This window comes from Cucurbita maxima, unplaced genomic scaffold, assembly GCF_002738345.1.
Source record: "Cucurbita maxima cultivar Rimu unplaced genomic scaffold, Cmax_1.0 Cma_Scf00006, whole genome shotgun sequence".
NCBI classification, from domain to species: domain Eukaryota; kingdom Viridiplantae; phylum Streptophyta; class Magnoliopsida; order Cucurbitales; family Cucurbitaceae; genus Cucurbita; species Cucurbita maxima.
The window spans coordinates 4,247,436-4,259,752 of NW_019272022.1; the positions used below are offsets into that span (position 1 = coordinate 4,247,436).

The window sequence follows — 12,317 nt, forward strand, 5'->3', positions numbered from 1 at the left end:
ATTTAATTTTTGTACTTTAAAAGTGTCAAAAAGTATTCAATAGGTTCTTCAATTTTTAAATTTATGCCAAAACTTTCAATAGGGTTTGAACTTATTCGATACAGTTCCCCAACTTAATAATCACAAAATTGAAAATCTAACGTAATTAAGTTTTATATAAACATTTCAACTGAAAAGGTTGTTTTGTATTCCTTCGTATTTGTTTATGGGAGTGTTAAAAACTCGACCAACCCAACTAGTACAAGAACACCCTAATCACATGCACACGAACATAGACTGTCAAAGGTAGAACGAAACCATGTAAATAATATATACAAATTCTAAGTTCTATGATCTTACAAGGGTTCAAATTATAATACAGACCTATGATATACATTTCAAATATACAAATTGAACAACATTATGCTAAGTTTACTAACCAGTCACCCAATTTGAGCAAAGCATCCTTTTCCTTAGTAGGCTAAGCCTCCACTAAATGCATCTCCATCGTTAAGCACACTTTCTGTAAGCCAATACCCATCCCACGAGCCGCCAACCCTCTGCCAATAAGTTTTAGAAATTATCAATCTAGTGATAATATGAATTCCGTTAGCATAAAGTATAGTGATATAACATTCTGTGCAGACTACTAACGATCACAACAAATTCAAAATGACATAGCCTAACCTGAACCATAGTGAATTGAAATATTTCTTCTTCCTTCGGGCGACAACCTCGTATCCATACCCGCTGCTTGAATCGATTCTGTTTCCGAGTTTGTAAATCCACAAGATATTATTTTACAGTACATAAATTTACTGGCAAAGAAAGTACTCAAAAGTTAGCTACTTGATATAGGAGTCAATCAAGCTCAATATGGAGGCTGCTTTACCTCCTCTACAATCAAACTGCTCAAGATCTTTCTCTCTTTATGGCCGAGCAATACACGATACGTCGAATGGTGGAATACCCGTCTGAATCTTTCAAACTGCACTGTCAAAAAATGCATCAAATCAAGAAAAGAATGAGCAGATACAGTATTGCTCATATAAATTGTTGAAGTTTCACACTATACCTGTCCCAAATCGAAGAAGGGACCGAAATATGTCGACCTTTGAAGAGGATTGAACCCAGCAAACTGTCGTTTATTGAGAGATGTTTAGTTTATAGGCCACTGTGTCATTACACAAGCAATGAATATGAAGAAATGAAGACCCTTTACAATGCACACTACCTGGTACATGACCTCAATTCCATAATCTTGATGGGGTCGATCATTGTACCTCAGTGCATCTAGCTGGCGTTGAATAGCTTCCTCTGCAGTGAACTATATAGGAAGTTTCAAGATAAAGATATTGACAGAGAAACAATTACAATATCTAGTACTAACTTGCATAGGTGAACAGTTACATGTAAACTTGGGCCTAGAGGATTCTTCTTGTGTGCTTGATGCCTGCCAAAGAGAGTAAAATATTTAGGGTGATCAAGAAACAGAAATTTGAAAACAATTTGAATATGTATGTGGTGGAATCCCATATCGGTTGGGGAGGAGAATGAAACGAGTTTGTAACATGAAATAGTATATTAAAAACTTGTTCACCAAACAAATATTTCAGTAATAGAATCTATGAGATCCCACCTTGATTGGAGAGGAGAATGAAACATTTTTTATAAGGGTGTGGAAACCTCTCCCTAGCAGACGCATTTTAAAAACTTTGAGAAGAAGCCCGAAAGAAAAAACCCAAATAGGACAATATCTATTAGCGGGGAGCTTCGGCTTTACAAATGGTGTCAGAGCCAAAGATCGGGTGATGTGTTAATGAGGAGGCAAAACCCCTAAGGGGGGTGGGCTGGGCCATGAAAGAATGGGATGAGAATGAGTGCCAGAAAGAACACTAGGCCACGAAGGGGTGTGGATTTCGAGATCCCACATCGGTCGGGAAGGAAAACGAAACATTTTTTATGAGAGTGTGGAAATCTCTCTCTAACCGATGCCTTTAAAAATTAAAAACTTTGAGAGAAAGTCTGAAAAGGAAAACCCAAAGAGAACAATATCTGTGGTTAGTGGTAGGCTTGAGTTGTTACAAATAGATTCTATCACAAATCTACCAAAGTCGCACATAGTTTCATGGAACTGTTTGGCTGTGAGAATGAAAGGATAAAATAAAGCAGGAATATGAATTCCAACACCGCCAAACTCATCGACTTATCATGCACAATCTAATGGATAAGGAATTTGATTCCTAAGCAAACATTTCCTAGAAACTTCAACATCAGCGAACAATACAGAAATAAGGAATTTTCCACAATAGCCAAAAGAGAGCCTCATGGAAACCAAACATCCAATTTGTTGAACTCAATAATTTCAAGGTCATTGGAAACACAGTCGCGCCATATTTCTGGATAAAAACACGAAGTGAATTGAAAATCTTAAATACATCGATTCATAATTCAAAATGAACAAAATCATTCTCCCATTCCTCTAGGAATCAAATCTATACTCGATTAATTCTACGCAAAAACTCGAAAACTAAAAACGAATCAGCGAAAATCGGAATTCTCGAAGTTTGTGTGCGTACCAATCGGCAGGAAGAAAATCAGGAACTTCTGCAGAAGCTCTGAAGCGAGAATTCATGGAAACGATCACATGTTTATTAACGGATCTCGTGAATTTGCGCTTTGAAATCAAAGACATGGATGTAGGAGCCGCTGATAAGGACGAACAACATGACATCCTCTCGCCGGAGAAGATTATTTCCCTTCCTTTCCTTCTTCTCCTTCGTCTCTGATGAAATCGATAGCTGATGATAGATTGGCGTTTGGGAGGTGAGGCGCCGATTTTGATTTGTTTTTTTTATTTTTATTTTGATTAAATTAAAATATTAATCTTTTTATTTGGTCCAAATTATTATAATAAATATAAAATTGCGGGATTGCGAAATGTTTTTGGTGTCTTGCGTATCTTATCCATTTTATTTTATTTTTTAATTCTATGTTTATCGAGGTATCATTTATCTACTCATTTATGTTTGAATTATCTTCCATTTAAATACATACCATTTATTCGGATTTATAGAATTTATACTCATTATAAGCGTTATTGTATGTGTATTTTTTTTTATAAATTAATATAAATATCTAAAATTTATACTTCAATTTTTTTTTTTTTTTTTTTTATGAAAAACATTAGTAGCTTATTTTTTAAAAAAAATGTTTAATAAAATAAATATTAAAGAATTTTATTAATACCTTTTGACATTTTTTACAATTTAAAAAATACCTTAAATAAGTACCATGTTTAAAAAACCACTTAAATTTCTAAAAATAACATTAAGTTTAAAAAAATTATCTTCCTCCGTCAAAATATTTTAAACATTTCTTTTTTAAATTTAAGAGTATTAATATATTTTTTAAAGTTTATAAATATTTTAAAAACGTGAGTACTAATATTTTTGAAATATTTAAAAGATTTAAAGACATTAATAAAGTATTTAAAAGTTTAATGGTATTTTAAAACATTTTAAAATGTTAAAGGGTATTTTAAAACCATTTTTAAAATTGAGTAACCGTTTCAAATAAAATATTAACCATTTTTCATAGAAAATTAACAGAGTTTTTTTATAAAAAATTTAAGGATATTTTTAATTTTTTTAAATTCAATATTTAAAAGTTATATAGTAAAATTTAAAGATATTTTTTTGTTAATTTAATCATAAAAAAATTATAACAATTTTAAAATAGATTTCAAATGGTAAGCCTACAATGGTAATTTAACATATATTTTGCTATGGGAGATGCGTGAATTTTGATCGAACCCATGAAAATGCTGATTAATACGATTAGATCAAACGGCTGAAAAAGCGAGAGTCGTAATTTGCAGTTCCACGGGACTCTACACGATCAAATCTCTACCGTCCATTTGGATCATATAGAATACGCAGTTATAATTGGCTATGGTTTAAAATGTTTGCCTTTGAGCGTAGGAAATAGTTAAAAGTGAAAGATTCGTCCCCGAGTCTTCACATTCTCTCCCGCCATTCAATGAGGCGCGCTGCTACTCCTCCTCCTCCGCTCCATCAACTGTCCGCCGCCGTCTCCACCGCTGACACATCTGCTGCCATGTCTTCTCGTCCTCCTGTATGTTACAGCTTCCCGTTGTTAGTCATTTTAGAAGGATCTATTCTTTTCTATGTTGAACGGTAACTTCATTTTTCCGGTTTGCAGTACCGACGTGGCCGGTCCGGACGCGGCAGAGGATTCTCGTCGGAACGGCCATATTCTGGCGGTAGAGGTCAATTCGTCACCGGTGATTCTCATTTCCAGTCTGTTCGGGAGTCCAACCTAGGGTTCCGTCAAGGAGAGAGAGGAGGCTTTGTGAACAATGCGGGATCGTATGCTGCACCTCAGAATCCTAGACCTCCGTCTTTTGGTGGAAATCACCAATTCCGACAGGCTCCAGCTCACACTCAAAGGCACCAGTATCGGGGACCTTATCCTCACACTTACAACCAGCAGCCACCGCCTTTTAATCAAAATCAAGGTGTTCGTACGCCGCAGCAATTTCGACCTCGACCTCCGAAGCCGTCAGATTTCCGCCATTGGGATTATGCAAGGACACCTCCTCCAGCTACTTGCGGTAATTTGCTTTTTCTTCCATCTGTTGAATACGTAAAAGGAACTTGACGCTTCTTTTAGTTTTCAAAATTTTCAGTAAGTTCTTTACTGGAGTTCAGTAGTTACCATAAGGATGGGGAGACTAAAACACTCCGAGTGTTGGACACTTACATACCAGTAGTTCACTTTAACGGTTGAAGAGTAGAAATTCAGATTAATTTTTTGAAGTTTGATAGGTTTGACGTGTGAATCGGAGTATATAATTGGATTTGTTCGCTTGATTTAAAAGATAAAGAAGTCGTTCCTTTTTTAGTGCAAGTCTATGAGTATGTTCGGTTCATTGTAAGTCTTCAGCTGCATCTTCTGAACCCTGAACAATGGATGATTTAGACATCTTTTTAGGAGGTTCCAATACCATTTGTAAGGAGTTGGCACTCACTTTATCTACCGACAGTTTATTTCGCGAAATTTGACGTTTAAGATGATTTTATTGACGTCTTATGCATGCATCAAATAATTAGAGAAATTTACCTTGCAAATTATTCGAATAATTTTAGATAATTTATTCTTTCTTTTTCTTAGGAAAAATAATTTGGAGGGATAGAGGGTAGGATGATGATTAGGCATCCTCCCGCATTGCCAAAAGAAACTATGAATACGGTCCCTGACTAGCATTGATTGGGGACGGGGAAGGAAGAAAGGATTTTTCTTTTAAAAAAAGGGTCTTATCTGGGATGCTTTAGCAGAAGCCCAGAAAATTAATGATATACCAGACCACCAAAAACTCACTCCGCCACTCAAATAATCCTGTTCTGATAAGCCGTATCTTCAAAAAGTATCTCCAACAATTATCCCATTGACTGTTTGCTTTGTCCATGCAATAGAATGAATGCCCATGCTATAGAATCATTGACCTGATGGGGAAGACCCAAATTATTCTGCTACAATTATTTACTTGTTTTTGTTTTGGTGTTGTACAGAGAGGTTTACAATTCTTTCATACAACATCTTAGCGGATTACCTTGCCATGGACCACAAGCAAAAGCTCTACCATCATATTCCCCATTACATGTTGGATTGGGAGTGGAGGAAAAATAATATATTGTTTGAGCTTGGAATATGGTCTACTGACATAATGTGCTTTCAGGTAATGGTAGATGTATATTATGCCTTCACTTGACATACAGTTATGGTTTCAAATATGCCAGGTACCTTGTCTACAAGTGTTGTGACTGGGCACATTCTTTAGGACACTAATTTTTTCTTAATTTCATTTGAAGTTCAAACTTCGCAAACCCTGTTTTTTGAATTTTTATTGCTTGAAAGAGAAGGAAAAGATAGACTAAATTCCATGTGATAAAAACACTGTCAATATTGAAACTGAAAATAACGTTAAGATTTCTGTATTTGCAGTCAGTGGTTTGACATGGATTGTAAGGATATCCTTTTCTGCCCGTATGCTTTGCATTAGTGTCTTCAACAATTTGACGTAGCAATCAAAAGAATTGGTGTATGAGGAAGAGAGAGCTCAAACTTATTAGTGAACTGATTAATGTTCCTGGAACTCTTTTAGCGGCAGGGCATAATATTAAGGAGGATTTTTTTTCACTTGTTTGGTATGCGATTATTCAAAGATTCCAACATGAGTTTTATGCCTCATGCTATTCATGCAACCTGATGATACTTTAGTGTATGGCTTGAAAGATCATTGGAAGAAATTGAAATTTCAAAGTTGTCATGATTGGTATTCTAAATTTTGAATCCTCGAGAGGCTCTCCATTCATTTTTGTAAAATGTTGGAACATAGTAAAAAACATGATTTTGGGCATATTTCAATCTTTTGTATATACCTGTTACAACTTTGGGTTATTTGATTTGATCTACTTTATTTATTTTGTTAGCAATCAATTTATTGACGTTTCTGATTTTTTTGTCTAAAGTCCAGGCATGTTAAACATGCATTAAGTTCTTTATATAGTGGCATGTGCATGTAATTGTGCATTGGTGTTGACGAGGAATTTTACATTTCTATTTTTATTTTAATACCATTTTACCTTTAATTTACTCATATATGGGCACGCTGTGTACAAAAATTTTCCCCAGGAGGTTGATAGATTCCCTGACTTAGAGGAAGCATTGAAACTTCGTGGGTTCAGTGGAATTTGGAAGGTAGGCTTGGAATGTGCTAGAGGTCTTTTTGACTGGAAATTGTGTTGAGCATGTTCAAACCTTTTCTTGATTTCAATATATTGTTGCCAATTAAAACCCATTATTTGGTTGTGTATTATCTACTCCAAACAACAAAATTTTTCTGCATTTGGTAGTTACACGAGATGAGATTGTAATTTCAAAATTGTTATTTCTTGGTGCACATAGTTGTTAGTTTACAGTAGGATTATCTTGGTCAAGCATTCTTTTTCAGAAAGAACCTTTGATTTGCCATCTTTTTTTGATTTTCCAGCAGTCAATTATGAATGAACATAGTTGCTCCCCATTGTTGGTCAGTTAAGATCTCAAAGTATCATAGTAATGGATGGTATAATATCTTTATCACTAGTAATTATTTATTGTAACAAATATGTCTGAGAAAATAAAACAGAAGGTCCCCATCCCATTTTAATTTTTAAAATTCTTTTTAGATGGAGGAACAGTTTTAGTTGTGTGTAATGAATATTTTAATTTGCAGCATAAGTGCAAGTCAAATATTAAATTTTAATATAATGGAATGATGATCACAATAGAAACGTTAAATTCTCTGAAAATTTGGCTCTTGCCTGATTATTTGATTGAAATAGTTCTAAGGTTCTTGTTGAGAGTCTGATTATATATTGATTAAGGTGTAGATGCGTACTGGAACTCCAGTTGATGGTTGTGCAATCTTTTGGCGAGTATCAAGGTATTGAGATTCATTAATAATTATTTATGAACCTTTTGTTGTATGCAGTATTTAGCTTATTTAGTCTCAAAAGCAGGGGGACAGGTTATTAAGGCAGTAGTTAGAAAGAATTTTAACATCATCCTGTTAAGATGCAGAAGTGTCGGATACTTGTATGGAGCCCTTATTTTGATTAGATGTGATACAACCTTACTGCATTCGTTTTAATTAATATCATATAATTTAGGATTTCAATTCATGGTTTGTGTTGTTATGCACGCACTAGATTTTTTGAACTGACTGTCAAGTTGTTAAGATTCCTCGTATTGCTTTATGAAATGGGTACTGGGAAATTTTGTAGCTGTCATTTGCTGTAAACTGATACAGGTAACTCTGTCATGATTAGGATTCTGTTCAGATGTCATCTCGAAATAATGTAATTATTTTAGTTTGTTTTTTGAACAAGAACAAAACTTTTCCTTGATATAATGAAAAGAGACTAAATCTCGAAAATTACAAACTCCATAAAGGAGGAAGAAAAATGTAAGTAACAATGAAGCACATAAAAAGTTGCAATTGAAGGATAAAATTTCCGATACACATTACGAAGTTCTGTTGAAATGTTCTGAAATTTGATATTTTGACTTTGTTCATAGGTTCAAGCTTCTTCACGAGGAGTATATTGAGTTCAATAAACTTGGACTTCGGGACAATGTTGCCCAGATATGTGTTCTTGAGGTGTACATCATATTCTGCTTGCTTCATCTAGTGTAAAAAATTTGGTTGTGTTGTGTGATCTAGTTTGTATTAAATATATCCGAAGCACACATCCATCCTAATTTAGACATGTTGATGCCTACTGATATGGTAATGCTAGCCTAAACGCTTTGAATATGCAAACCCCTGGTTCGCAAATGCTAAAACCCTAAAAGCAAGTTGATTTCATTCCAAATGACTGCAACTCTTTGGAATTTGATCTAACAACCTTATTTAAGAATAAGACTTTTTGATCTAAATATATCCAAGAACCTTAAAACGAGGAATCACCCCAAGAAAAAATGAGATTCAAATTATCTTGTTGATCAAATATCTCAAGGCAAGAACACTTGTTTGATATATGAATCACTCACAAGCAGAATCGATCATGTCATGCTTGAATGATTCTAAACATGCAATCTAAACTACAAAGAATTGCAAAGAAACTTAGCCCTTAGCTAAAAGAAAGCACAAATACTCTATTTGTTACATTTTCCAAGTCTTCTTTACAAAAACACTAGACCTTTCAAGAGTTAGTAATGTTCATATTTTATGACCATAGTTAACCACTATGTAACCTTAAAGTAAATAAAAACTTATGAAATACATTAATAAAACACCATAAGTCTAGATAATGATCCACCCAAAATTTGTAACCATCTAAGACTAAATGAAGTCCACCTTGTATGATTGAGATGTCTTGTTTCATATCAATTCAACCATGAGTTTATGTGTATGTATCTATTTTAATTTAAATTCATTGACCGTTTTTTATTGATTATCACTTGCATTTAATAATTTGTTGCTCAGTAGTATTTTTTGTTGAACAGCAGAGTCAGGATAATGCTGACAATTCAGTTACTCCACCAGTTAGGTAAATTAGGAGTTATCTTTTGCTATTAAGCTCTCTTTGCTGTCTTAAGTTAATTAGTCTTGAGGAAGCTTCATGAACAATGGTATTAATTATTTAGGTTAATTAAACATTTGATCTTTCATTTCATGATTTTTCCTTTAGAATTAATTTAGAGCTCCCTTAATATTTGTTCTTTTTTCTTCTCCTTCATCTTTGCAGCGTATCAAATCTCAATAAAGTTGTAATATGTAATATACATGTCCTGTACAACCCTAAAAGAGGAGAAATCAAGCTTGGCCAGGTATTATCTGATTCTCAGGTTCTATTCTCTTCAGCAGATAGAGTAGATAGATCAGTACAGTTTCTGCTTCTTATTAGTCCTTGATACTGCAAGTCAGCATTATGCTGTAAAAGTTTTCCTCATAATGCAATTCTAAAGCTCCAGTGAAGATGTATGGGGGCATGCATTAGGCCCTCTGTATAGCTATCATGTCAAGTTACAAATCTTTTCATGATTGCTTTTGTAAGCTTAGCTTTTATGTTACTTGTAAACAGGTCAGGGTTCTCTTGGAGAAGGCCGATTCCATTTCAAAACTCTGGAACAATGCTCCAATTGTTCTCTGCGGGGATTTTAACTGTACACCAAAGGTTATCTTGTTACGCATTCTTATTAGTCCCTTGAAGTAAATGTGTGATGCAGTTTGATCTTTTGATGTCTTTAATTTTAATTTTCTTTAATACGATTACAGTAATAATATATTTTTTTAATTGCAGAGTGCATTATATAACTTCATTACGGAACAAAAGGTAAAACTTTTTAAAGGGCTGTCTCCATGTTAATAGTCAAGATGTCTGGCAGAAATCCTATAATCAATGTATTTTCACTCTATTACAGTTGGATTTGTCTGGATTGGACAGAGACAAGGTTTCAGGTCAAGCTTCTGCTGAGATTCATCAACCTTCACCACTCTATCATAATCCTCGGTAATTTTTGCTCTGGCTGATAGTCTGCAATGCAACCGTCGTAAAGATAGGTGGATTATGCACAAATCAAACTAAAACCTTGTCAAATGTGCAGGCTTCAGACTGTCAATGTTTCAGTTCCTCTCCAATTGAGGTCAGAATCTAGAGATATTGAAAGGAAGCCAGATAGTTCAGTATCTGACACACAGAAACAAGATCTTCCACATCTTCCACCGGTGAACCTCTCTTTGCCCTCTGGTAGTAATTGCAGTGTCTTTGATGCATCTGATAATTCTTGTAACGATCCCCAACTTGGAATGAAGGGTATTACTCTTCATTCTGAAGGGAAAAAGGAAAGTCAGAATAGTACTTCTTTTGACCACAAAAATGTAGCTGGCTGCGAAAAGATAGACAGCTTCAACGAAAGTTCAATCACATGTCCTAAAGATGAGTTTACTGTTGATCATACCAGTGAAAAAGTCGGCGACTTAGACTCTTCTTTAGGAACTGACCTTGAAGAACTTCATCTGAATGTAACTGAGAAACAACAGATGGAGAATGTTCATACCTCTCGTTTTAACCATAAATCTTCTACGGATGGTTTTGATATGGACCACAATTTTCACAAGGAAAGAAAAAACAGTGTCGATAATATTATCTTAGATGATGCACAACTTGATTCACCGACAAATTTATTGGACACAAAGAATGCTCCTCTTACATCTACTCGCCAAAACTCCATGGCTGACAGTGCTAGAAATAGTGAAGCTGGCCCATCATTGTCTTCGCTCAGTATTCACTCAGCAGCAGTGGATGAGAGACCTAAGGTTTTAGTCGCAGATGAGCAGGATGTAGCCACGTTAGATGGAGGCTTAACTGAGGATGATCGTACGTTTCTCTCAGCTCTGCATGATGTTGACGATCCCTTTTCTTCCGAGATTCATCAATCCATTGGCCATTCACACACTGGAGTTGAAGATGCTTTGTTACCAGGCTTGAATACTAAGCCTTTTGAGGTTGAAAATATTATTTATGATCGCTCATCATGGACTCCCATGGAAATAGAAACTGCAACTGGCAATGCAGACTGTCCCTTAATCGAACACCCTCTAAAGCTTAGAAGCACATATACAGAAGTTGAGGTAGAAGATTCTATTAATATATTTCTTTTCCTCCAATGCAAATGTTGACAACCACTTGATATGATTCTTTTTCTTTTTCCTAAATGTATTCTTTGGAAACACTTCCGTGATTCTGTAGTATGGCATATTTGCAGGACTTTTCCGGGACCAGAGACTTGAATGGCGAACCCCTGGCGACTAGTTACAATAGGTGTTTTCTGGGCACTGTTGACTATATATGGTAAAGTACTTCATAAGTTGATGAATCTTATTAAAGTGGTGCTTGTTTTATCTGGAATTTAAGGTATTTTGCTGGAAAAAGATGTTTTGTTTGAACTTGCATAGGCTATATTAGAAATTGATTTATCAAATTAGTACTTTGACTTCATTATAATTTCAGAATCATCACTTTCTGATTCTTTTTCATCTATCTATCTATCGATATATATCATCGCGTTCGGTTTAATATTTGCGTAGGCGTTCAGAAGGTCTCCAGACGGTTAGGGTGCTTGCCCCTATAAAGAAACAAGTCATGCAGCAGTTGACTCCTGGATTTCCTACAAAGGTAAGATATATATACTTAAAGTTGGTTTTAAAATTCAAGAATTGGAGTGTTTTGGAATTGGTGGTCGTTGAACATTCTCAGGTCATTGCAAATGCGGCTAGTAATTTCTGGACTCTTCTTTATTTTCAATTACAAACTATATTTTGTTATCGGTTTTAGATAGGAACTTTTTGTATCCCTTTTCATCATATCAATGAATGTTTACCGTTTCCTAACAAAAATTATACAAACTATTTAGTTTTCTTTTTGCATTTTTCTGGCTTTTTTGGGTAGAAATTGCCAGTTCTAGTTCTAGTTCGTACATCATTATTAAGTCAGACATGGTCAACAATTAATGATAGTTGTACATAAATCTTTCATACTCTCTTCAAAAGTTTCTCCTCTCCCGTGGTGTGGAGGGAGCCTTCACCAGTGTCGATGAATGGCACGTGGCACGTGCACCGCCCTGTGGCAACACCTGAGCGTGTCTTGAAGATACTGCTCATTACTTGAGTTTCTTTAAAAAATCATTACCACTTTTTGAAGCTTAACTTCTTGCTTTTTTTTTTTTTTTTTTTTTTTTTTTTTTTTTTTTTTTTTTTTTTTTTTTTT

At 34.8% G+C, this 12,317-nt stretch overlaps 2 protein-coding genes across 4 annotated transcripts in view; one reads left to right on the top strand and one right to left on the bottom strand.

The window, feature by feature from the left end:
* Positions 1–286: 286 nt before the first annotated feature.
* On the bottom strand, positions 287–2,827 carry LOC111480415. Of its 2 annotated transcripts, none has more exons than XM_023125437.1 (7): positions 2,559–2,827; positions 1,390–1,432; positions 1,214–1,306; positions 1,055–1,117; positions 872–967; positions 667–744; positions 287–539 (listed from the first exon to the last, which is right to left on the bottom strand). In XM_023125437.1, exons 1-7 carry the CDS (start codon positions 2,711–2,713, stop codon positions 453–455), a joined length of 615 nt encoding a protein of 204 aa, XP_022981205.1. In that variant the 5' UTR covers positions 2,714–2,827; the 3' UTR covers positions 287–452. The 2 variants fall into 2 exon arrangements, with proteins under 2 accessions (XP_022981205.1, XP_022981206.1); XM_023125438.1 differs by having other exon boundaries at positions 1,370–1,432.
* A 1,129-nt stretch (positions 2,828–3,956) lies between these two features.
* LOC111480842 (carbon catabolite repressor protein 4 homolog 6) overlaps positions 3,957–12,317 on the top strand; it is an 8,922-nt gene continuing 561 nt past the window's right edge. Inside the window, exons 1-14 of one of the 2 annotated variants that reach the window (XM_023126038.1) lie at positions 3,957–4,116; positions 4,204–4,615; positions 5,574–5,740; positions 6,697–6,762; positions 7,437–7,489; positions 8,125–8,206; positions 9,055–9,098; positions 9,297–9,378; positions 9,633–9,725; positions 9,852–9,884; positions 9,973–10,061; positions 10,156–11,182; positions 11,317–11,402; positions 11,639–11,726. In XM_023126038.1, the coding sequence (XP_022981806.1) occupies positions 4,021–4,116; positions 4,204–4,615; positions 5,574–5,740; positions 6,697–6,762; positions 7,437–7,489; positions 8,125–8,206; positions 9,055–9,098; positions 9,297–9,378; positions 9,633–9,725; positions 9,852–9,884; positions 9,973–10,061; positions 10,156–11,182; positions 11,317–11,402; positions 11,639–11,726 (2,418 nt within the window). In that variant the 5' untranslated portion in view covers positions 3,957–4,020. The remainder of the gene's footprint in view (positions 4,117–4,203; positions 4,616–5,573; positions 5,741–6,696; positions 6,763–7,436; positions 7,490–8,124; positions 8,207–9,054; positions 9,099–9,296; positions 9,379–9,632; positions 9,726–9,851; positions 9,885–9,972; positions 10,062–10,155; positions 11,183–11,316; positions 11,403–11,638; positions 11,727–12,317) is intronic. The other variant, XM_023126039.1, reaches the window with a different exon arrangement.